Source organism: Daktulosphaira vitifoliae, unplaced genomic scaffold, assembly GCF_025091365.1.
Source record: "Daktulosphaira vitifoliae isolate Bord-2020 unplaced genomic scaffold, ASM2509136v1 Scaffold_4, whole genome shotgun sequence".
Classification (NCBI taxonomy): Eukaryota; Metazoa; Arthropoda; class Insecta; order Hemiptera; family Phylloxeridae; genus Daktulosphaira; species Daktulosphaira vitifoliae.
The window spans coordinates 11,841,356-11,868,873 of NW_026099575.1; the positions used below are offsets into that span (position 1 = coordinate 11,841,356).

Sequence of the window (27,518 nt, forward strand, 5' to 3'; positions counted from 1 at the left end):
CTATGTTCATCTTATCGACTGACAGACTTTTAACATTCATTTTTTTGGGTGACTGAAAAAACTTTAAGCGATTATTACCTTGTTCATTTCTTTAATTAGTTGTGCCTCTGATAGGTAAATTTTAAGGTATTCTTCCTTTAAAAAAACTAATTAATTTACATAATTATCTATTAAGTGCAGATATTTAATTTTTATTATGAGTAGTCGGATACTTAAAATATAAAACATAAATCACAAACAGTACTACTTTATATATCTAAGTATAACACATGCAAAATTTAATGGACAATGTTAAAAAATTCCCATTTATAATGTATTTGATTACACATTGTTTGATATTTACTTCCTGGAAACATAATATAAAATTCTTAAAAACATTTTGTTTTGTTCTTTATATTTTTTAAATTTATAGTTAATTATTACTTTAAAGGAAAATTAACTTTTCAAAAAATGTATTTCAATTAACTAAATTAGTAAATATTCATAAAACTAATAACAGTAACGATTATTTATTACACCAATCATTATTTAAACTTTATTGTTTAACCATAATTTACTGAGTTTCATAAAATGATAAAGGACCTTTATACCTTTAACCTCGGTAGTAAAAAAAAAAAAAAAATTGAGTTCGATTTATTCCCAAATTTATTATTCTTTAATACTATCTACTGTTTTTCTGTTTTTTGTTATAATGGCAAGTAATATTAACAAATAAAGCATTTAATTAATAAATTGATAACCAACATTTAAGTAACTTATCAAATTCATCAATTCTTGTGAGTATTTAGGTAGCCTGTGAAAAATAAGACGTTAGAGAAATATATACAAGCCGGTCAACAGTAGCAGCGAAAGGGCGAGACACGTACACTGCGTTTGTTGTTGTCATACACATAGCAGTCACGTAATAAGGGATATATTTTGGGGTAGGGATATACAGAAAAATATTTTATTACCCCCTTCAAATTAATATAAATTGAATCTTCATCATGTAATCTTTTTTACTAGTAAAATCTATTCCACCACAACCTTTTCCATACTGGCACAAGAGCACCGCAATTATGATTTGCCCCAGTCCCCTAGCGCAGGTCAAAAGTTTAAGTTCATCTAAAATTATAATTATAAAATAACTAAGGTTTTTTTCAATTAATTCATATTTTAGATTGTTTGAATAAACTACTCAATTTTGATGAATTCAACTCAAGTTGGGAATCTAAACTTTTGATCGGTAGTGTACTTATATAAGTCATACGTTACTACAATATTGTTTTTTAGATAAAATTCAGTTAATTAAAATAACCGAAAAATAATCAATGGACTTTTACAGTTTGATTAAGTATCACTTAATAATTGTTTGTTACTTAATTAACAGCGATTTCCTAGAATGCAATAGGATAAATTAATTACTGTTATTTCAGTTAAAAATGATAAGGCCAACGATTTTTCTAAAAAAAAATCACTACAAGGGCTTCGTTGAAAAATAGTTTAAAGTCTAACATTGGCGACACAACAATGTGTTTGTATATAATGAAATTAGTAATAATAAAAGTAACAATATTTACAGATTCAATGTACCACTCAATAACTGTGTTTGGAATGTACGATTATCCTTAATTAATTAAGTACAGATTCAAACAGTAACAGTTGAACCTAATATAAACTTCCAGAATAATATTGACACATAAAATGATAAAAATAATTGTATTTGACCAAAAACATTGTTTTTGATGAGATTATTTTCAATCACCGAAATGAAAGATAATTGTTATTCTTTTAGGCATCCTTCAATTTTCCATTATTAAGATAATTATTTTTGTACACAAAGGAGTAGGAAATATAATTAGCAGTTAACACTTTTTAAAATATTAATGAAACAAAACAATTACATTATGGAATCATAAAAATATAATTATAACATGATTATTAAAATAAAAGTATATAATTAGCGTTTAATAGACTTTATAGACATTTTTATCTAATAAAATGTATTTCAAGCTTAATGTTAGCAAAATTTTGATACATTTTGCGAAAACAGATTTTGATTTTGAAATCAAAATTATTTTATTTGTAATGTGAAAATGTTTTCCAAATATTTTTACTAATCACATATTTCTATTTTTTTCTGTTAATTTGTTTAATTTATTACTAAATAAATCAGAGAAAGAGGCTGATTATATTAAATGTATCTTAAAACACAATATTTTAAATAAAAATAAATAACAAAAGAGTTAAAAATTCTATTTAACTCTACATATATTCAATTACATATAAATATACAAAAAATAAAATTTCTTCAGTATTCAAATAATTTTTTTTACTAAATAGTTAAGAAAATATTGACATTGAGACTGATAAGAATATTTGTCATCATTTTCACCCTAATTAAAGTAGTTGGAAAAAATATTTTAAAGTATAAGTTTTTATATTTAGACTTTATTAATTTTGTCTTAGTAAGGTGTATATCATACGTTTAAAAAACTTTAAATAGGACCCGTGCTTCAAATAACCATTAAAATTATTTATAGAAATTTCTTAGAATAGTGTAAAATTGGTGAACCTTATAACACCGCGTCCTTCGTCTTATTTGTGTCTAAACTTTGTACGCCTTACCAGAGCTTCTGACTGGAGAGATATATATGAAATTGTTGACGAATGATGTACAGTATTACATACTGCAGTAACCTTGACTCGAACTAAAGATACACACTTCCAGGGTGACATTAGCCATCATCGTTGCAATGACGTTGGTATCGCAGCGGTTTTTGATATCGGTTCTTTCCACATAAGTCGTATTACGTGTTGTTTCTCTCTCGGACAGAAATATCATTTTCCCCTGAAAATATGCCTATATTACTGGTTATTTAATAACTCCATGTACACAACACTGACCTGCGCTTGACTCATCCTCACACGAACGACAAGGCCGGTCGTTAATGACGTTAGATTACCATTACACGATGCTACCGAATTTCATTGTGTTTGGTCTGCCAGACGGGTCTTCGATTCGGTTTTTCTGAGAATATCTATTTTTTCGGTCAACTAAAACAACACCCGAGGCAGAAAAACACGCGTAGACATGACATGACATCCACGAGCTTTCCCTCTCTAAACACCTGAGCATACCCGGACGGACTTGGTTTCCTCGATCGTGGACCGACGACGGACTGTGCGGGGAAGGCGATCTAAAAGAGGGGAAAACTTTAACGGTGGTGTACGACATCGTCACAGTTGCTACGCTCTTTTGTTTCCCCGTTTCCCCCACCGTGTCATTACGAAAACGAAAAAAAAATCACACGTCTCGGGGCGATATTGGTAAAAACAATTAATGGGAGGTCCTTGTCCACCTGCTGCTATACCTGTATGATATGCCCTGCGGCCCCTTCCACCCGGTAATTATTACAGCTCGGCTCGTGTCCTCGGAGTGGACTCAATATCATAACAAAATATCATCAACCACAGTAGTCATCGTGACACTACCGGCGAATGAACCCAGCAAGACGTTTAAAATTACATTAACAGCGCAATCTCCCACTGAACAACAATTATTGCAGCGATGGACATGAACTTCGGCACCCTATTAGATTTGGACCGCGGTCAACCCNCTCAAATCTCCCACTGAACAACAATAATTGCAGCGATGGACATGAACTTCGGCACCCTATTAGATTTGGACCGCGGTCAACCCGGTAAGTACAATCCACAATAGTACACTTAATTATTACGGTCTTATCTTTCTTCTGTTTGCCAGTACCTCGTCCTGCGTGCGTACAATAGCGCACACAATCGTTGGCAATAAATAGTTTACGGTTTGATAACGACACGTATTGATGATTGCATATCGTAACGTGGGATCTATCGGCCGATCATTGTGTTGTGTTTGCTTATCTCGATAGTTGCGTTGCCGTGTGCTAAATTTAACATATTTTTCAGACTTGGAACCAACGTCAGGCAACTCGTCAGTCCCGACCACGGCACCCGTCGTCACCGTGTCCAGCAGTACGCTTTCAGACTTGCCGCCGGCCACGCCGTATCCGCAGAACATGAACGCTCATCTCCACGGCTATGACAACGTGGTGTCCAGTTACAGCAGCTATTGCAATAGCACGTTCGATCCGTACTATGCGCAGGCTTTCGCTCCGCTGCCGCCTTACACAGGTATAGTTAATTGTTTGTACTTAATGTGTAACCACCTGGAAAATGATTTCTCTAGAAAATGTCCAAGATTTGCGTCTTATTTTTTGTTTACGTTGATAATAATTTATCAATATTTAATCCGAGTCCAAACGGTAGGCCCCGTTACACGAGTCCTATTATCACATTTTATTTTTACGATTTAAGTTTGTAATTTTAATTCAACGGATATTATTTCATCTCGATCCGCCGGAAGCCAAACAAATGTTAAAATGCTTTATCGTTTTAGCCTTACAAAACGCACTACTGCAACAGCTGAATTCCATTTGTATTAAACAGTATTTATATACCAAGTTAATAGTCCAACAGGTTTTACTGTATAGTACCTTACGTTGTTTACATAGTTTACAATTCAAATGTCGTATTTACGACGTGCCGGACAACATGTGTGAATATTTTTCTTTTCTGCGTATCGCAACTAATTTTTATTACGTTTAGAAACTTTAAATACAATATAATTTACAATGTATTTTTTTCTTTTAAACTTTACCTGTTGCTTTTAATCCATGCCGCTATGTGCTAGTAACACATACTCGATTTGAGTTTGATAACAGTATCATTTTAACCGGATTTTAATATAAGTTTCTTATATAGGAAGGCGTGGCTAACTATTGCTGTCTTTTTAAAACTCATTAAACTTACTAAAATTGACGATAAATCGTATTACTGTAGTCAATGAACTACAAAGTAATTTTTTTATCGACCTTTAAGTTTTTTAAATGACAGTTAAAACTTTTCAGAAAAAATTTGCGCTGTTAACGATTTGATTTTCCTTAATTCAGTCGACGTATTCTATCACGTTTTAATTAAATTCACGTTTCCAATTTATCTATATAACTCAACTTGTTATTAATATAATTTAGTTATCGCTACTAAAGAAATAAATAACATCGTTAATAATTAAATTTAAATTATAATTATTTAAAATGCAAACTAATGTCGATTCATTGCCGATAGCGCACTTTTGAAATGACAAAAAAAAAAAAATCATTATAAAATTAACTATAGTTGCACAATAATTTAATTGACGGCATCTATTTTTACAGACATAAGAAATGCTGTCCCTCTACCTCAGCCGCAGGGACCGCAAGCGGGTGCAAGGAAGAGGGAAAAGCAAAAGCGCCAGAGAACGGCGTATTCAAGCGAACAGTTAATGCATTTGGAGGAGTCGTTCACGGCCAATCAATATTTAAACAGGGCCCGGAGGATAGATTTGGCACGGACACTGAGACTCACGGAAAGGCAAATAAAAATATGGTTTCAAAACAGGCGCATGAAAGAGAAGAAATCTAAAAGAGATTCCGGTAAGGCCTCGTGATTTCTATAAAATGTAAAACACACGTTTACTACAACGGCTAGATGTTATCAGAAGGTGACTCGGGGGCAACGACATATAATCCCGAGTATTGGTGTCCTATCTGTTGTCGAAAATCGTTGTTATGGTCCTATCAATCGACTGGCCATAAATTTCTGACTGCGTTTCCGACGATTATCACTTAGTTTTGTTATTCTATTATTATGTTACACCGTATTAAATTGTAATGTCCATTAAGGGAAAACACATATTCCTTCTCTCGTACTCCGTTGAAATCTGTCAACTTCAGATAGCGCGTTATCAAACATTTGTATGTTGTAGTATTTTGCGTTAATCCCGACGCGGTCGCCGTCGACCTCAGGATTTCTGATAAATTAATAATAATCGTTTCATGAAAACAAATATTGCATACCGAATGTTACAATAATTGTAGTTTTGTTTATAGGTCAAGTTGAGTCGACGAGTGGCGGCAGTACGGTGTGCGCACCGGCCGGGCCCGGCTCAGGCGGCTCTCTCACGCCCAAAATGCTCCGATACAGTCCGACCAGTTCGTACTCCACGTCATCTCCGCCAATCCAACTCATCGAACAACAACCGCAGGGTCCATCCACCACACTGCATCACTATTCATACGCACCCGACATGTACGCGTGCCAGATACCGCCGCCGCCGCCGTCTTACGAACAGGCCGTCATGCACGATCAGATGCCGTGGTAAAACACAGAAGCGGGCCTATGATGTCTATCCGATTGCTCTCATTTCCGTCCCACTGACAGCTGCCCTGCATCCGGCGAGCGCTTCTCCTTAGCCAACCTATGCGACGAGCTTCCGACGAGAACAGTCAAACACCATTGACGAAACCAGTCACGCCCGAAGCTCGCCCCATCGGACAGTTTTCGTATGTTTCATGGAGAATAGCTCGCCGAGTACGAGCGTCATGCAATCATTTTTGGAAAATATGTGCTTATAATTAAATTTTATTTTGTACTATTTTAACTTTAGTACATGTTTTCCACTCGGAGATTATTGGCGGATCTCAGTTAGCCATTTTTTTTTTTTTTTACTTTTGTTTACTAAAGTCTGTACATACTTATAACTATTATTTTTATTATAATTATTATTATACATAGGCTGTAATCATTATATTTAAAGCCTAGTCTATTTCTGTAGAATTTAAAAAAAATACATAAAAATAATAATAATATGAATATAAAATTTCTAATTAAAATAGGCGCTTATTTTATATTCATTTTATCGACTTATAAATAGTACCTATTTTATATTATAATTATTATTACTTTTTGTTATTTACTACTTACTCTCTTAAAACAGTCCCAATTACTTATGAATGTTATTTGACCTTTAACATAATGCCTATAGCCGTGATGTTAATATTTTTGTTCAAGACCAATAAAACGTTTTTCGTCGGCAAGATGGTGCACAAAGTATATTACAAAAAAAATATCAATTTAAATTTTAGTTGTTAATATTGTTACGTTTTGATAACCAGTATTATTAATTGTTGTATTAGACAATGCTTTAATCTTTACTTGTACATAAAGTTAGTTTTTATAAATTAATGACGCTATACATTATATTTTACTTGCTAAGTTTTATATATGCATTGATTTTATCAGTTCTTCCATCTTATTGTATGTGTGATGTGATCCTCTGTAATTAGTTTAAATAGAAATATATGAAATTAATTCTACAACGTTTTCATAGCTATCTTTTTAATTTCGTTTTGCAAAACTTTATGATTGTAAGTTAAGAGTATTGAGAATATTACGTTGTGATGACTATTTTAAGTAATTTTACACATAAGTAAAGTGCACAATTTGTTAAAGATGCCAATCAAATTATGGCGTTTATTATCTATTTTTCACTAATATATAATAATTGAAGGATGCTGCAGTGGTAATAATCGATTTTTGTAAAATTTTCGGGAGAGCAAAAATTAAGTTATAAATTCTTTTATTTTTTTAATGATAAAACAGAATAAACAAATAGGACCATTTTTATTTTTTGAAAATTATAGAACATAAGATACTATTAATTTATAAAAAGAAAAACTCGTAATGTTTTATACTTTTAAAGGTATTGTGTGAGTTATAGTTAAACAATCTCTCTGTATTAGAGAAAAGTAAATATTTTTTTATCATCGAATGTATTTCATTACTTGATACTGCTGCTCTGATATATTAGTTTATAAGCTATCGAATCAATACATAATAAACAGACTGTTTTTCCCTTGTACCTTTCGATTGTTAAGATTATGATAATTAAGAATTCTAATATGATAATTTTTTAAAAGTGTTGACAAACAGTATTCGTGTTTTATAAAAATTATGATTTTTGATGGAACTACAATCACTTTTGTTACAGTTTAATAAACTATAAAAACAAACTTAAGCTGTTAAAAAGGGTTTTTTTAAATATTCCATTCTAACATCAATGAAGATTTGAAAAATTGTTTCCCGGTACCTTTAACGACATTATGAGTACAAACCCTTGTTTTCTCCTCAGTACTCCGTGTGACCACCAACGACTCCCTTTGACATTTTAATAGTAAACTTTGTCTGTCTATTTTGTTGCCCTTTCAGTTTGATTAATGCGCTACAGTCGCCGTCGACCAAAAGAAAACCNAGTTTGATTAATGCGCTACAGTCGCTGTCGACCAAAAGAAAACCTATCACATAAATATTAAAAATGTAAAAACAGGAAGGGGTAGACATTTTCAAGTAAAGTTAAAAACGAAGACTTAGTAATTAATGCATTTAATTGAAAATCATTTTATTCGTAATATTTCTGTAATGAAGTAGACTACCGGTACTCGATCAATTTGTAATGAAGAATATAGACGTTTGATAAGTGTTGAAGAAATTTTACACTTTAAAGACGGTCAAAAAAAAAATAATAAACCGATAAGAGTCAAATTACTAATAAACTGTAAAAAAAATACTTTTAAACTTAAGCAGTACTAGCGTGTATTTTTACACGTTTATTTGGTGTCATTAAGTCTCGTGTAGAATGGGAAATAAGTTTGGATTTCTCGCGCTCGTCGTTTTCCGTAAGTGATCAACGCGTCCCGTTATGCATTCCCCTAAATATTTTATGATACAGTTGCACATTATACATACGATATGGTTTTTGGACTTAATAGCAAAGCTGTTGGCAGATCTATTGTACGCGATGGCGATTGAGAGTTCGCTCTCGCATTGCACCCCTCTCTCCATTTATGTCGGTAACTTTCCTGATCTATATTGTATATAACCGCGTACGATCATTACACGCTCCGTTTAAATTAATATCCTGCCCTTCCGCGTCCATGACGTCTCCCATTAACCTCACCCCAAAATACCGCTCAACTAGAGTAGGTTCCGTTTTAGACAGTACTCGGATTATGCCTCCCCTCGGTATAGTGCACGACCGCTGACAACGCTCGATCTAAGCCACCGCGACATCGCGGTTGTCGTCGAGCTTTAATTAGCGCCGGGCTTGTTCCACGATTATATCTGCGTTGATTCTCGAGCGCCGCGCATTAGTAGTGTCTTAACGCACAATGTACTGCGACAAACCTCGTTGGGCGACGACTTCCGAACGGCGAGCGGCCGCGATATCTCAAGCCGCTTATTTCCTCTGTCCACACGCCGAAAGGGGAAATACGATGGCACGCACTGTCTCTCGCTTATAAGACATCTTGAACTTCGGTTTGAGGACGCGGTGCATGCTCACAAAAATTCATTATCGTCTTGTTATCAAGCGTACAGTTCGATAATATACCTGTGATAACGTAACATTAGAAACAACAGTCTGATATGCATTTTAATCTACTCCATACACGTTCATTTTATGCCATCAGTTGTTTTTTTATTGTTTATTTGCAAACCGTTTATATTATTTCGTGATGTTTTTTCTTATACACATAAATGTAGTGGTCATTTATAATGAAATATTATCTCATAATTTGATGATAATGCGACATTAATAGTTTGCTCATAATTATTATTATCAATGCCATTTTTTAAATTTTTACACTAAAATATATAAAATATTCATATGGATATCAATTTAATTGTTAATGTTGACATTCAATTTCTTTACGATAAACAAGACCTACCCGAATTAGTTATACACCGACATTATTAAATTGTTCGACCGTAACAATATTATATTTGGTGTGTTTCAAGTAGAGCTGCGTTTTCTCCCAGCTCATCCTTTTCAAAATAAAATTATAGTACAGTAGACATAAGATTACATGTACTAATTAACCATCGACGGTTGATATTAAATACAAATTTTGAATAATATTGAAGCGTTGTTATAAGGGCGTTTATGTAACAAATCAATTTCAACAGTGCGCACAACTAGACAGTTGAGTTTTACATTTCAATACTTGCACAGAAATGAGAAATGCGTACTCGGATATCTATTGAATAGGAATCCTAATCAACTGTTTCAAAAAAAAATTATTACGGTTTCGTTAATATAAAGACACTTGTCATCTAATTGAATTTTTTATAACATTACCAAATAGTCATAATACCAACTACCTGAACGCATGTTCAATAATTACTTAATCATGTTCAGCCGGGCATCCTTTCAAATTCATTACTCCGACTAAATTTGACCGTAATGACGAACGAACTGAGATCTGAATACTATTAAGTGTTAACTGACGTGTTTTAAGCTAATTCAATTATCTTTTCAACGTCATTTAGGTAATACGTTTTCGCAGTAGTTACTACTGCGAGACAAATAATCGTGACGTTTAACATCAGCTAATTAAATGTTAAAAGCTATATGTAATGACATTGTGGAAAATAAACATTTTTCCTATTCTTAGGCCACTTTACTTTAGAATCAAGCCAAAAAGCTAAAAGCTTTTATTTTCTTAAATATAAAACGTTCAATTCCGCCACACCCAATTTAAAAAGCTCTATAAAAATATTTCAATTTAGATTTTCTATAAAATTTCTGAATAAATATAAGCGTCGCAGATATATTCTTAAGAATATATTAGTTCATATATTCATAATATAATAAGATAAGTACCAGTTATTTTACTGGTTTTTATTTTGCAGGGTAAAAAATAAATTAGAATCCACCTACTATTCAATTTGAAAACAATTTATAGAACCGTTCCTGCTTTTTTAATGATTTTTTTTTATCAGAAATCAGTAGAATAATAAAATATATTTTTAACATATAATTTAATTTTATATGGGAAAAAACAGTGCTGGTGCAAGGGCGTGACAATGGGGGCATATGCCCCAGCGCTTTGTGGGGTTTTGCACATTGCATTTGCGTATTTAAGGTTTTGTTTGGGGGAGGGATATCCATAAGAAAAATGTTTATTATGCCCTCAAAACGAAATAAAATATGTATCTGTAATAATTTTTACAAGAGAATCTATGCCCTTTAACTCCTTCCTTTCTAAAACAAGGGCCCGGCAAATATTATATGCACTCGGACATAAATAAAATTATAAATTATAATAAAATAGTATAATCAAATCAATGATGTAATTGTTCAATATGTGTAATGTTATGCTGTACAAACAAACGTATTTAATTTCGTATAAATAATCCAATTTATTGTTGTTATTAATTTTCTTTAAAAATTGAAAAGGAATACCGATGTCGTTTAGAAAAAAAAATATGTGCAAACGCTACTCAAGTTTGTACACTGAACTCGGTTCGTTTTTCGATTCCGGTTATTATTATGTGCCAGCTGTATACTTCGAGATTCGACACATTCCGCATGCGTTTTTATGGTGGTTATAGCGAACGGGTGAGGGGATCTAAAGTGCTCTCCCCCGTTTTTGGGTCGTCCTATCATATCCGTCATAGTGCGCAAACGGGCAGCAGTAGGATACTTGCAGTGACGACAGTTCGCAAAGAAAGTTTTATTAAATATCTATTCGCACATCGGGTTCCCTTTGGAATCGCCTACGCCGATGAGATTTCACATGTTATACTTATAGAACGTGTGTGTGTGTATATATATATATATAAGAACGTATCGCACACTACTCTATAGTCGTATACAGTTTGACGTTTGAGTGACGGCTGTCGCGTCGAAACAAAATGTCTTCTCTTCGACCCATCGCATAGTGCTGGCAGCGAACAGCATCCACGTCGCACTTCGGCCTGGCCGGTGAGGAGAGGGAACGCCAATGCTGGCAAACGTCCATTATTGCGTTCTTTCAGCGACGTTATTATGTCTTGCTTACGTTTATCTTACCCCGTTACTTCACTGTTCCACTACCAGCGTATTTGACATGTACAACGATAATTCTACTTTTCCATTATTATATCCACGACACGTTTGCAATTATCTGATTAGTAGATATTGTATACACACCTTAGCAAAATAATAAAAAATGATGATGACCGAAGTTAAAATTAGCCGTATCAGGTTAAACTTTAACGATTGATTAGACGTCGCAGATACTATCGGACAGAATGAGCACTAAGTACAAACAAGAGAAACGCACTCCCAGTTATAAGTAACAATTAATTTTACTTCTCAGGTGTAGAACACGTCGTCCATCGATTCCATCCCCTGAGAGCTGTACACGTTTTCTCGTCCTCTCTAATGTACATAAGTTTAAAAGGCAAGTTAAAAATAAATTTATTTATACATTTTATTTATTTAATATTTATAAAAACACCATATAAACATAGTACATTTAATTAATTGAACATCACAAAGCTAGAGTAAACTTATTATAAGTTAAGACATAAATAACGAAATGGGTAAACAGTTAATTTAAGTAACTTATTTAATGATGGAAATTAAATGAAAGTTGTATAAATAACTGATAAAAAATAAAATAAAATAAGATCAATTAAAAGGAAACGCCGTTTTGTATAACAGACCACATTAAATAAAATTTAAACGAAAATACATTTATTGTTATTTGTATTGTATGTGCCTAACAGTTTATTATTTTTGTTAGTGTTATTTAAATTTATCAATATGCCAAAATATTTTAGTTAAAAATAAAACAAAACCATAATATGATTTAATTATTATCTATTTTAGAGATAATTTATCCTCATTAAAAATTTTGTATAAAAATAATATTTAGGTGCATAATAAGATTAATGCAACTTAAGACAACTTAAAATAATCGGTTTATCATTAATAATTTAATGGTTTTACTAAATATTATGGATTATTTATTTATTAAACTTATTGACTAACGCTATCTATCTGTCTATAGGAGATTTTATATATCAAATAAATCGCCAACTGAATTATTAAAAAACTGCTTAAGTATTTGCCATAAGTTGTCAATAAAGAATTAATATAACTAATAGTGGAAATTATGATGCAACTTGATTAAGAAGTTATTGAATACTTTTATATTTCTTTAAAAAATCTTTTAAGAGTAGCTTAATTTATTGAAAAACATTTATAATTAATATTTTTGTACCGCTAATCTGTAGTGCAGGCAACGAGATTGTATTATTAATCATTGAAATTTTATGTTTTTGTCTTACATTACACTGATTAACACAATTATGTGTATATTTAAGAGATATTTGTTGTTGTTTTTAAACGTGAATCAATAAGTACCAATACTTCTTATTCGAAATTATAAGAATTTGCCAAAAACGCATCGCAGATGTTATGAATTGAGTCACTTCAATGCAATATTTTCTGTCTCCATTCAAGTAATGATTGATGAGGATCTCTCTCGATTGACCGTGACAATTCAAGCCCGAGTTGTTTACAAATTCAAACATGTCAATTTCGATTTGTAAAGAAATCCATTATAAAATTAAAAACAAATGAGAGGGTAATTCATTTTTTTAGTTACTTAGCAAAGAGTAAAAAAAATATTAATGTAAAAAAACAAATATTTGAGAATTGTAGCAGAAATTCATGAGACTACTTTTATTAATACACAGTTTATTGGTTCTGAGTAAATGGTTAAAATAGTTCGATAATAACTTTTCGTATACAGTTACCGTTTTAAAATATAGAGCAGAGGTGAAACGTAGATGTTGTTTTTTTATCACTAGTCAATTTTAATTCGCACTCTTCTTCACACTTATAAAAGTATAAAAGTAACAAAAACTTCAGAAATACTGGTTCAAAATTTGTTTTCGGCCGATCATTTGCTTAATTAGATCATTATACATTAAATAAGCTAGTTAATTGTATGTTTTCATTTAGAAAAACAAAGTTGACACCCTTATAAGATATTAGGGATAAACATTAAAAATACTTCATGATTGATAAGTTGAGAAAAACATGTAAAAAAATTCTCAATTTCATTTTTATTTTTCGATTAATTAAGTGATTTATGATAAATGAATCATTCTGTATATTTTAAATATTAATAATTCTTAACAGAAGTAGTCACAACGCCGCCAGACATAAAAAATCCAAATACCATGAATTAAGTGTTCCATTTAAAACCTCATTCAATCCTAATTTCGTTATTAATAGAAAATTATTTACCAAGAAAATGCCGTAAGATGGCGCTAATATTCAATTTATTTAGAGTAAATAAAAGTTTCACAAAACAATATTAAAATTTTAATTAAACTGAAATGTTTTTAAACATTAGACATTTGTGATTTTTTTTGTAAACATATAATTTTAAAATGAAATTTGAATTGAAAATTATATTAAATTTTGCAAAATAACTCAAAAATAAAAAATTCTTTAAATTCTAATAATGAAAGACTTTCTAACAAATTTTAATATAGATTAGGCCACGTCTGATCATACCCCGCTCTGTCTAATATTATAAGATGAAGGGGCGTATTTAAGTTTAGGTTAAGTAATAATAATATTAATAATAATAATAATAATAATAATAATACAAACTAATTTATTGACACAGCCCGTTTACAAATGGGCTACGTAAAAATAATTTTGGAAGAAATCATATTGTTATACCGGTTACCTCGTAACCAGTGTATTTATTTACTAGACAATTATAATATAGTTTTAACAAACTTGTCGTCAATAATATTGACAAGTTTGAAATCATCAGTATGTCTTTCAACACAACATCATTTGAGACGTTATTGATATAGTGTTGAGTTTTTGTGGCTTTGTGTCGCTCTCTAGTGTTATATATAACTATTTTTAGGAATTAAATGTTCGTTTTTTTTTAACTATAATTTTTATTATTATTTAATAAATTAAATATAACTTAAATATTAGATACAATAGAAAAATATAATCAATATTTATCATATAAAACTAATTTTTATTACAGTTATGTGATATTGAAAAAAAATGACAAAGCTAGCAACTTTTATTTATTTATTTTTTTGTGTCATTAATGTTTTAAAATTTTATAAAATAATTAATTTATATTATTAAATTATTTTAATAGTTTATTATATACCCACATAATAGAGAAGGTATGTACTAAAATGTTTGTAACTTATAAGTAATTATCCTATTGTTCTTATAAACCCATTAAAATTATTTTCTAGATAAGGCCTCTTCTTATCCAAGTTTTCTTAAATAGCAATTCAGAAAAAAAAATTTTGATGAATAAAAAAAGCGGTACTCCCCCTTTTGATATTATTTTCTGGTTGCACACTGGTTTATACAATTTATTTTGTATAAATCAGATAAAAACACTTACAAATATATAACAAAGTAAAATAATGTGAAATTTGAAAAGCATGTTAATATCTTAAGGAATACACATCCAAAAATTGTTATTAACCTGCTCTTTTCTTAATTACATAATTATCTAATATAAATATAGTTAATAATGTATATTATCAAATGAAAAAATAATGTTGACGCCCATATAAGTATAAGGGATAAACATAAAAAATATTTCATGAATAATAAATTTAAAAATACTATGAACTGAAAGAAACTGATAACAAAATCAAAAATATTATCTTTATAACATGAAAGTCTTATTCAAATCTAGTCGATAATTAATAGTTATTAAAATTTAATAATTAAATGTAATAGTAATTGTTAAATATTCTGAACCGATAAAAAATTTTTTGCATCGAATAAAATCGAATATTCGAGTTAAAATGCCGAATAATATCAAATTTAAAAAAACCAGCACAATGGGAACGTGGTATAATAGAAATAAGTATAGATAATATCTGACAGTAATTAAAATCACTAGCATAAAAATGCTTTTATGCAAATCCGTAGATAGTATTTAACTTTTAACAAGAATTATTGGATTATTCTTATAGCAACACAAACTCATATTTCCTTAACTATATCCTGATTATAAGTTTTATAACTTACTATAAACATATTAAAAATTTAGTATTGTAATTTTTACGAAGAAATTTATTATTTAGTTGCATACTTTGTAACTCTATGACAATTCTGTATAAAAATTGGAAGTTGGGCTTATTAAAAGAAAAGAAATAAAATTCGATTATTCTGAACCTCGTTGTTAATTATAATTTTAGTTATAAAATTATAGAAGACTGGACATCACGACAATATTTTATTTTAACTTATAGAATGTAGCATAAGCTTCAATTGAATATATGTTTGGAATTCCGAGTATTTCTAGAAAATTTTCATAAATTAAGTTGAAAAAGATAACTTTTTATGAAAAAATGTAAATAAATAAATATGCAGCACAGTTAATACCTCCTAAGCTTTCATCAATAATAAAAATGTAGAGTAAAAATATTTAAAAGAAGAATCGACTACTTGGTGACTCACTGGATATGCATGGTGTTACATACTAACAAAAACTTAAATTTAACATATGTTTAAAGAGTGCAGTGTTTCTAGAATATTTTCAAAAGTTATCATTCGTGCAAAATTTTCTATTTTGAATCCTTCCTGTAGGCAGGTCAGGGGTGTCATTTGGGGGGTCAGGGTGTGCGGTTGCACCTTTACTTTAAAAACAGTCCCAATTGGCCTGCAAAAATAATGCACCAATTTTTTATACATCACTTCAATTTCAAAAACATTGTATTATCATGGTTGGATATGTTTATTGACATGGGTCAATAAACAAATATTCTGTTATCAATTAAAAGAGTAAAAAATAAATATATCATACTAAACCATCGTTATTTAAACTGGGCGTAAGATATTGATGTTCTTAACTGTTNCTGGACGTAAGATATTGATGTTCGTAACTGTTATCACGATTTTTTGACATGCAGTTAGCAGCAGTAATTGATAACGGTAATGAACTGATAAATATAAAATTCAACTATTGCTATGGCCCCGACGTTGCGTTTTATTCTTTAATATTTACATAGTAAGTATTATTATAATTTATATTTACTATTTATTTTGATTTTGATTCATAATCTTTGGAAAAATTAAAAGAAGAATAATTTACTTAAGTAAGTATAACTATTTTTATAATGCCTGATGAAATTTCATCACTGTAATCTCCTCTTTGTACAGAATTTTAATTTAAAAATAGTGTCAGATATATTTACAAAAAAATATATTTACCTGTCAATTTTTTAAAAAGTTATGATAATTTATTAGAAAAATAAGATACAAAATAAAAAAATTTCAACACAGAAATAGCATGTTTTGTTACTATGGTAGCAAATTGGCACTTACAAGATGAAGTATAGAGACAAATTATTATTTTATAATTTATATTATGTAATACAAGTTTTAATTTAATATATGTTTGAAGCATTAAGTATTTTTGAGAAAAAGTGGTTTTAAACATAAAAAAGTAAATAAATAAAGGCACCATAATAAAATTAATACCTCTCAACTCTGCATCAAATCCAAAATCGATCCACATAAAACTTTTTAGATAATAAAATATCTATTGGTGAACAATAACTTTATAGGTGATAGAAAATTAAATAAATAACATTAATTAAAAAACTCTTAAACATTAATAATTTTGGAATAGTTTTACTAAATACAGTAACTTAATGTAAGATAAAAATATATAACTAATATACTGATTGATATTGTTAATATTCACCAATCGGTTTATTAATATTAATTTTGACAAATGGATTACAATATATTGTTTCTAAATACTCAAAACATCAATTAATATTAGAGAATTGTTTTCTTTTAGATTATTTATAAAAATATTAAAACTTAATTGAAGAAGAAGAAAAAATTTATTAGCTTTCAAATATTAGTTAAGTGAGTACATTCAATCTTGAAATAAAACTGAGTAATTGTCAATGGGAAGACAAATCAAAGTAAGCCGAGATTTTTTGATCTGTCTCTGAAGCCTCTACTTTTAATTTAAAAATTATTTTTGATCATCTCCTTTTTATTACCACACAGTTTATTTTCTCTTAATCCTTCTGATACTAGGGCTAATCATAGAGTCGAGTAGAGATTAAAATTACTTACACAAGCTGTCATAATTTAATGAACAGTTTTTATTAAAAGAAATTAATTTATTAAAAATTCAAATTTAGTTTTTGTAACTTAATTTGATTTTGAGCAATAATTTATATTTATTTATATTCCTTTCTTCCAAGAAAATCAATGTTATCATTTATTTAAGTGTTATAAAAACGAATAGTTCAATTTGTGATATTACTATTAATTAATTTTTCTAATTTGATATAATACAAAATAAAAAAACCTGAAATTAAATTATTAAATTAATAATTTGGTTCTTCATTTTGCTATATTATGTTGCCAGAGCACCAATGTAAATTGTAATATAATGTTGTATTGGTATGTTTCTTGAATTAAATTATAAAGTTATTTAAAGTGTATTGGAGAGCTACAGACTTAAGTATTAAAATTTATGTTTGAAGAATAAATAATGGTATTTGTTAATATATGATATAATTCATTTTATAACTTAATTATTCAAAAATTAATAAGACTTTTTTTTTATTTAATTAAAATATATTTTTTTTTAATTTATTAATCATAAAGTATATTTATGTTCATTCCTTAAACATAATAAGGTTGTCAACTTTATTTATCAAATGGTAGCATACAAAATTAACAAGTTAATTAAATAGACAATGATCTAATAAAGAAAATAACTGGTCAATAATCATTTTTGAATCTAAATTACAATACAAAAGTTTGACGTTGATATTTTTATTTTCATTATTTGTTATTTCTGAACTGCACCTTCTTAATACCCAGGTATAGAAATGACAATACCTAAATTAAATAAATAAAATGATACAATAATCACTATAAAATGGGTTATAGCACATTTCCAGGATAAATTTACAAGAATTTTAATAGATTTAAAAATGATTAAATCCTACCATGATAAAAATGCCAATAAGTTATAATTTACAAATTGACATTATTAACAAAAACTTTTTTAGAGTTAAATAAAGGAAATATCAATATTTTTATATTAATTCTGTGTTTTTATGTCATTAAATATTAGTTCTATTAATAAATCTTAAATTATAAACTTCTGACTTTTGAGAAATAATTGTTTAACCTTATCTTTTAGACATATTTTTCTTTGAAATATTATTATTGTCAATTATGCACATCATGTAATTGATATATATTTATATATCATATGTCAATATTTTTAATTCAATTAATCTAGATTTTATTTTTTATATAGATTAAAGATGATCAGACAAAACCTAATTCATCGATTAGGCCAATAGATATCAGCAGCTAATATTATTCCAACAAAGTAGTATACCTCTTGTCTACTTACATTATAACTCTAATGCTTAATGACTTTAATAAGTTCTGAACCAACAAAAATTAATGTAAATGAATTCCTACTTAATACATAAGTGAGAAAATATTGATTGATAAGGAATACTAAAAGAAATATTAAGTTTATATCATTAGATGCATGTATAATTTAAGGCAACAGAAGTAGAGGTTCAAATAACTAAGGGAAGACATATAAATATTCATTCGTTTTGTAATTTTAATATAATATGATAACAAATAAAAATAGTCATAATTGGAGATGATAGAATTTACAAACCATCTCTTATCTATCTCCTTGTAAGTTTTTTAATAAAAAATCAATTAAATAAAATAACCAATTATTTTCAATTATAAATGATAACGGGGCTTGATTAGGCTATTTATTTTGAAAATTGCACAATTTAATAATAATTTTATACGATAATAATTATTACTTATCAATGAAAAATATTGTTGATAATATGTTATGTAAACATAAGAATATGGTTGAGGTATTGAGTACATAATATTAAATGTACAATGTTACGGAGAAAATAACTTCCAAATTTTGAAGAACGAATGACTGGCGTTGTGGTTGGCATAAGTGTAAATAATTTTAATTGAACAGCACGTGTAAAGTACTTTTCTAAAAAACCAGTTCATCATATTGCCAATGAGCTGAATGACTCTAGTATATTTGGATAGATAGCGCTGACGATACATTGCTGAAGATCTTTATTATTTACAGTTTTAATATAGTAACAAATATAAAAATGTCAGTCACAAATTTTAGTAAACAAAATATTTAATTTAACAATTGAAATGTTTTGATTTTTAATAAAATTTCGGGTATTCAAACTTTAGGCCTCTAATGCTTTCTGATATGCACAGTTGACCGTTCTACAATATTTAACCGATTGAGCAATTTCATTTAATGCTTCAGACATTGAAAATTAGATAACTCCGGCTCCCTCTCAATACGAATAAATCTTTCGCCTTTTACTAAAGATTTCCGTGGTGGGGAGCACTCAAAGGAGTCTAGAAATTCAATTTTTCTGTTATGGCCTGACTCATGTTGGGCTTCTATCGCTATAATCATGTAAAGTATAAATATTGTAAGGTCAAATTGTGAAAGTATTTCGAATGCTGATATGGAAAAGATTTTATTTTTCTTATTTAATACATTAAATTTCCTCTCTGCTCTGTTATATAAGAAGATTTTCTAAAGTTAATTATCTGTTTATAATCTGATAATAAAGGTGAAATTTTTAGTTGTTAATTTATTCATATCCAAGTATGTAAATAGAATCTTTGAAAATAGTTAACAATTAATCATGGCATGTCCAATTCTAGCTTTTTTATCGCTTTTTTTTATTTGTCCAGTGATTGTGTGCAATACTAAAAAAATATTGATAATTAATATAAATAACTTATTCCTGAAATAATTATTTTATTTTCTTGGTTTATTACATATAATTTAGTTTCACAATACAGTCAATTTTGTTTGAAACAACATAGACTACTTTACTTTAGAAAAATAGTCAATAATTTTATATTGATATAACATGTAAATAATATTCTTCTTCTTCTTTTTCCTTGCCTTAATTTCAACTACTTGGGGTTTACCACCCTTGATGTTACACCTCTACTCCCTCTTATATGTTCGTTTCTTATCCTATCTTCTCTAGTCATTCCATTCATCCATCTAAACATTTTCACCTCTGCTACATTCATTCTCTGCTCTACTTTCTTGTCAATTACCCAACACTCTGAATCAAACTGCAGTTTTATTGAATTTACCTTTTAGTCTTATTCAAATTCTTTTATCGCATAACACACCAGACGTTTCTCTCCACTTTAACCATCCGCACTTAATCCTCGTCAATATCCCTGCTCCTTTGCACAACTGATCCTAAATACTTACTCTTTCCTCTCCTATCACGTTCTCGCCTATTGTCACTGAACTCTTCATTTCACCTACTTTGTATTCTCCTCTATCATATTCGTAAATAAAATTAAATATTTTAATACTCAATTTGTTAAGATTGCATTGGTCTGCTCATTGTTCTGTTAAGTATCTTAGGAATACATTCTGAATTAATATTTATGTTATTGAAATATTGCTCGAAAATACAGTTGTCATTATTGATATTATATTTGTTTTTTTTAGGTAACAATTCATAAGAAGTTTAAAATAAAATTGAAAAAGGCACAAAAACAAGAATGTAATGATAAATAAATGTTGCATATTTATATATTATTAGGAGTTCATAATGATTATTTAAAAAAATATTCAAAGTATAACATAATAAGTTAATAATTTATATTTTAGTGTTGAGTAATTTTTTTTTAAATATATTAAATACTTTTCAAATATACTGAGATCGTTTAATATTTCAGTTCTTATTTGATACAAAACATCAAATTATAAAACAAAGTTATGTGTTAAACAGTTGGAAAATAGATTTAAATGTGTTAATCTCAAAAATGGTGTTAAACACACACACTAAGAAATTTTCAAAATTAAGACAAAATATTACCAAATAAAAATATATAATTATAAAAAAAAATAATACATTTGAATATAATAAAGAATAATACAATTATTTATGTATAATTTAGTATTAAATGTCTTATGTTTTTGTAGTAATTTGTATAAATATAATATTATGAAAATTGGATACTATTAATTTTTAATTAAAGTTGTTTAAAGTTAGTTTTTATAAAATAAAACAAACCTTATAAATAAGTTCATAAACATTTCAACAACAACTTTTTGTATTTCAAATCATATACAATTAAATCAATTCACTAATTATTTTATGTAACATAAAAAAATATTTTACAAAATTTTTCATATAAATTTAAATTGTAAATAAATTTTTGTAGAAGATAATCAAGTAAAAATAAAATGTTGAACTGAAGCCTTTTAACATTGTACAGTTCTTAATTTAGATTCCCATATTTATGTTATTACCATCTTGAATTAACTGAGTCATGTATAAGGTTTTATTTAATATGTTCAAGTAAAAGTCTCATTTAGTGGGGTTAAAGGAGACAGCCCTCAAAAATTTATAAAATTATGTGTTGTATAAATTATTTCTTAGGGTAAAAAAAAATACATTATTAAATATTATAAATGTTTCAAAATTGTAATTTATGTTGTGCTTAAATTTTTAAGTATACATTTTATTACTATTATAAAAATTAATGAAATAAAAATTATTGATTTTAAGGAATTCTAAATCATATATTCAATTAATTTTTTTGGTAATACTCTTTTGATAGTTTTATCAACTATACTTAATATCTATCAGAAATACTTTCAGGTTAACTAAATTAGTATAAAATGAAATATAAGTATTTTAGTGATATATTTGTAAATATTTTATCATTCTATTTGAAAAATTATTATATTGTTTTTTATATTACATAAAATGTATATTGTATATTTTGCTTTTATAAAGAACAGGTATTTATGTATTTAAAGTGTACATGTAGTGGGACATTCTTAAATTATACATTAAATTCTACAATCAGAACTTCTAATTTATTTTTAATAAAATATATTATTGTTGTACTTCTATAATATTAAAAGAAATTATAATTTAACTTTAGGATATTGAGTCAACATTCATTTTTTTCAATTTAATACCATTATAATAATACTTAAATTTTAAAACAATCACAGAATATTTATAAAACTCAAATTTCCAATTAAGGAGATATAAATGACAATATGTATAAAAAAAAATAATTTTTACATAAAGATAAAGAACATAAAATATTTTTAGTGTTTTTTATAAGATTCTATCGACATTTGTAGATTGAAAAGTAAATAAAAGATAATTTTATTTGCAAGACAAAAGGGCTACTTATTCGCCTGGCTGGCAGGGCGATTAATTAATCTCAGGATTTAAACCTCTTAATATAATTTGTAGTTAAACATATAAGTAATAGATAACTGGATTAGTATATTAAACTATACAAATTAGATATGACACTACTATCCTATGATAGATAGCACAGAATATACTTTTATCAAGACCTCTATCTAATACAGTTTTAATATAGTAACAAATATGAAAACTTTGAAAATTATACAATTTAGTAATAATTTTATACGATAATACTTATCAAGGAAAAATATTGTTCATAATATGTTATTATCATAAGAATATGGTTGAGGTATTGTGTACATAATGTTAAATGTACAATGTTACGGAGAAAATAACTTCCAAATTTTGAAGAACGAATGACTGGCGTTGTGGTTGGCATAAGTGTAAATAATTTTAATTGAACAGCACGTGTAAAGTACTTTTCTAAAAAACCAGTTCATCATATTGCCAATGAGCTGAATGACTCTAGTATATTTGGATAGATAGCGCTGACGATACATTGCTGAAGATCTTTATTATTTACAGTTTTAATATAGTAACAAATATAAAAATGTCAGTCACAAATTTTAGTAAACAAAATATTTAATTTAACAATTGAAATGTTTTGATTTTTAATAAAATTTCGGGTATTCAAACTTTAGGCCTCTAATGCTTTCTGATATGCACAGTTGACCGTTCTACAATATTTAACCGATTGAGCAATTTCATTTAATGCTTCAGACATTGAAAATTAGATAACTCCGGCTCCCTCTCAATACGAATAAATCTTTCGCCTTTTACTAAAGATTTCCGTGGTGGGGAGCACTCAAAGGAGTCTAGAAATTTAATTTTTCTTTTATGGCCTGACTTCTGTCGGGCTTGTTGTGGATAATAAAGTAGAGTAATTTTAATTTAAACTCAAGTAATTAGTTACGTGTAATAAAGATCTATATTTAAAACACAGTGGAATGGCAACATTTATTTAATATAGTTTAATCAAAATTATGTTTCATCGAATGTGTTATTACTCTAACGATTTGCAGCCAATTATCAAGGTTCATTAATAATAGGCGCCATGGTTCCCTTTGGAACTACTTTTTGTAATATAGTACATTCAATAAATTTTTGTCACTTTTACTCACAATGTTTTTGAAGAAAAATTGGCCCCGATACAAAAAACTGAAACATCCCTTTGTTTATAGGCGTTATAGACTATAATCTATAAATCATAAATTAACATACCATATCTTTGAGATACTTCCAGTGATAACACTCGTGTTGAATCTCTTTTCTTAAATAATTAGATCTATAAATAATAATTATAACTTATTATAATAGCCGTTAGTACCTCAAAATTGTGTATATTTTAAATATATTTATAATTATTTATTTTATTATCGAAGTGAGAGGATAAAATATCAGTGATAGTTAAAATCGTAAAAATATGAATGTTTAAACAATGTATTTAATTGATAATGAACAAAAGTTCAGAAAATATGAATAATTTTCAATGAATTTGGGAGTACTGTAATGATTTATAAAATAAGTTAATTTTAAAAATTAAAAATAGTAAGATAAGATTACAAAAATGAATCTGCGAAAAACAGCAGTGAACTAAGATAAAATAGCCCGGGGCATTATGATTTGATTTTTGTATTATATTCTTTAGTGATAACATGTTTTGGGTTTAATTGCTTTTAAGCTTTTTCCTAGCAAAGAAAAATTATGACATTTAGAAGTAAATGAATTTTTGTATATCAATATCTAAATAATAATACGATGAACAACAAAAATTTTTATAAAATTTAATTGTTGAAAACTTACAAATTACATTTTTCATCTATAAACCCTTTTGATAATTTAACTAATGAACAATTTTATATAAAACATGATTTCTATATTTTGATTAATATTCATTATAATACAGGCAAATGTAAAAATAAAATGAAATCATTTTTAAAGCTTTTAAAAAAATAATATTTTTAGTTCTCAAATGATTAAATTAAAAAAAAATTTCCCATTAAAATATTGTTAAGACCAAGCAGTAAATATCTCAATAAAAATGGAGAATTATAGGTACTTAAGATTTATTCATTTTATTAGTTCTATTTGATATATTTTTTGATTTTTATACTATTCATTAACTCTTATGTAAGTGATTTTTGTACTGTTACAAATTTTTTGATAATAAATTGTAAATTACATAACAATACATAATAAAAATACCAGATGTATAACATACCGTCGGCACTAGATATCATTGGGCTTAATTCATAAACATTTTTCATGAGCAGTGTCATACCCAGGATTTTTTAGTGGATAATGTTAATACTAAACAATTTTATTGGTTCTTTTTTAAGTGATTTGTTTTTTAAAAAGTTGGTTTAGCAGGACAAATGAGAGATTTTAGCGATACCATTTAATTTTTTTTGTTATAAGGGATACTATCTTTAATTTAATCAACGTTTGAAGTGCTATAGTTGATTTCATTAGTAACTTTTATTTTTTACAAACAATGAAAAATTTAAAATTAATTTCATGGTAATTATTTTGAGTATACCTCATATAAAGTGTAATTTTGTTCATTATAAATCGAATTAGTATATTAAATCACTATTATTCAAACCAAGTATTTTTAATTTGAGTTATTTAAAAAATATACTGAATTATATTGTAATCATATATTAAATGTATTATATTTTATGAAATTTGAATTTATAATTTTTTCGTTTTCCCAGAAAGGCTGTATTATTTTATATAATAATGTAAGCGAATGAATTTTTCTTTTAGATATGTACAGATCTAATTTGAATGAAAAATTGATCAGTGGAAGTCTAAAACATGGTAGACTACATGAAAGTTGAAAGAGAAAAAGTATAACGTATTTGCAACGATTTCCAGGGACTTTTGTATTTTATAGATTAGATTGCGCCCGTCGTAGACGGTTGAGATGTACAAGTGGAAAACCAGAGGAAAAGGTAGAGGTAGTAGTGAGCCGCGCCCTATTTTCATCATCCCCCAAGCGGGTAAAACGTTTACCCACAGCATCCCAGTGGCAGACGTGCCGAGTCTCCCGAACCTTCCGTTACTCTGATGCTAACATTGGCTACTAATCTGTACATAATTCATTGAACATAATATATGAATATATAAATTTTCAAACTCTATTGGATCTCTTCCTACATGTCTACTCGGAAAAGTAAGTGACAATGCAAATTGAAATATAATAATAATTAAAAATAAGTTGATAGATTATTTTTACTATCTTGAATTGCAAGTACATGGATTCAGATTGCAAGCTGTACACAAAAAAAGTAGTTGTTCTCGTAGGTCAAGACAGCAAGAGTTATGAGTTCATTTTACTACGTTCACATGTGAGATTCGGGGGCATATTTAGTCGTTTTAGTACAGTTCCTTGGTTATTTTAATTGATATTTTTTATCAAATTGATAATTTTCGCATATAAAATAAATTTCTAAATTTTACTACTCCTTATCTTATATCTTCCTGTCCGTTAGCTTGTATACCCTTCGCCGCTCTTGTACTAATGTTATACAGAAGCCGTGACAACCAACGGGATCAATAAACCACCGGATCCGCAGCCGCTGTTAACCTCCCAGCAGCTCCCTTTCTGGATAGATGTGATTGTCTGCAACCCCACTCCAAGGTCAATACCGCCGGAACGTTCATTATACTCTCCCTTTTTAATTTTGTACATTTTTAATTATACGCTATAGTATGAATGCTTATGCAGCAATTGTTTTTGTTGTTATTTATAAAATATCGATAATTTGTTGAGGTTTTCGTTTATTATTTTTCAGCGATCACAAAACACTCAATTTTTCAAGTGGTCAACTTCACTACATCAGTGAAACGCATCCGTGATCTACCCTGTAGATCCGGGCTTTTGTAGAATAATGATTTGCATTTCAGAAGCTCGTCTCTACAGGTATCTTACGGATGGAAGTTTACCCCGACCCGGACAGATTTTCACGATACATATACGATTCAATAACCAGACTAATAGACACAAAGGATTATCATTATTATGATAAAATTATTACATATGCAATTACTAAACTTATATTATTTATATTAATAAAATATATATTTTGTAACACTTGATTCATATCTTACAGATTTTAAATACAACTTTAAATATTTAATACATACATTATATATTGTAAATGTTAATAACTAACAGGAAAAAAATGAAATATGTTAAAATACAATGAAGAGCCTCATTAATCTATAAATATAATGATACTTATTATACATAATGTGTATAATAAAATTTAATCAAAATATTCTTGTCAATTAAATTAAATAAAATGAACTAATTTAACATTATTTAGTAAATATTAAGTAATTACCTAATATTAGTCATATAAAAAAAATGTATATTTCAACTGTAGATAATTTAAAACATTGTTTTATTTTTATGCCCAATGCAGCAAAATTATCACTAACCGTAGAAAAACACTAAATTTTTCAAAGGACAGTTAAAACAACTAGATTAC

At 28.2% G+C, this 27,518-nt stretch overlaps 1 protein-coding gene, 2 long non-coding RNA genes and 2 other non-coding genes across 7 annotated transcripts; all 5 read left to right on the forward strand.

Annotated features, from left to right (window-relative positions):
* Nucleotides 1–3,603: 3,603 nt before the first annotated feature.
* LOC126904113 (homeobox protein Hox-A3-like) lies at nucleotides 3,604–7,217 on the forward strand. The gene is made up of 4 exons (XM_050682837.1): nucleotides 3,604–3,683; nucleotides 3,928–4,152; nucleotides 5,235–5,492; nucleotides 5,949–7,217. The coding sequence occupies exons 1-4, from the start codon at nucleotides 3,635–3,637 to the stop codon at nucleotides 6,218–6,220; spliced, it is 804 nt and encodes a 267-aa protein (XP_050538794.1). The 5' UTR covers nucleotides 3,604–3,634; the 3' UTR covers nucleotides 6,221–7,217.
* Nucleotides 7,218–16,602: 9,385 nt separating this feature from the next.
* Nucleotides 16,603–21,751, forward strand: LOC126904115 (uncharacterized). Of its 3 annotated transcripts, XR_007703659.1 has the most exons (4): nucleotides 16,603–16,836; nucleotides 19,038–19,218; nucleotides 21,291–21,418; nucleotides 21,521–21,744. It is a non-coding gene; the product is annotated as an uncharacterized LOC126904115 (long non-coding RNA). The 3 variants fall into 3 exon arrangements; XR_007703658.1 differs by having other exon boundaries at nucleotides 19,038–19,438; nucleotides 21,291–21,751; XR_007703657.1 differs by having other exon boundaries at nucleotides 21,291–21,743.
* LOC126906441 (U5 spliceosomal RNA) lies at nucleotides 20,079–20,201 on the forward strand. The gene has a single exon (XR_007704257.1). It is a non-coding gene; the product is annotated as a U5 spliceosomal RNA (small nuclear RNA).
* A 2,003-nt stretch (nucleotides 21,752–23,754) lies between the features above and the next one.
* LOC126906440 (U5 spliceosomal RNA) lies at nucleotides 23,755–23,878 on the forward strand. The gene has a single exon (XR_007704256.1). It is a non-coding gene; the product is annotated as a U5 spliceosomal RNA (small nuclear RNA).
* A 1,925-nt stretch (nucleotides 23,879–25,803) lies between these two features.
* LOC126904499 (uncharacterized) lies at nucleotides 25,804–27,164 on the forward strand. Its single transcript, XR_007703764.1, has 2 exons — nucleotides 25,804–26,197; nucleotides 26,820–27,164. It is a non-coding gene; the product is annotated as an uncharacterized LOC126904499 (long non-coding RNA).
* The last annotated feature ends 354 nt before the right edge of the window (nucleotides 27,165–27,518 follow it).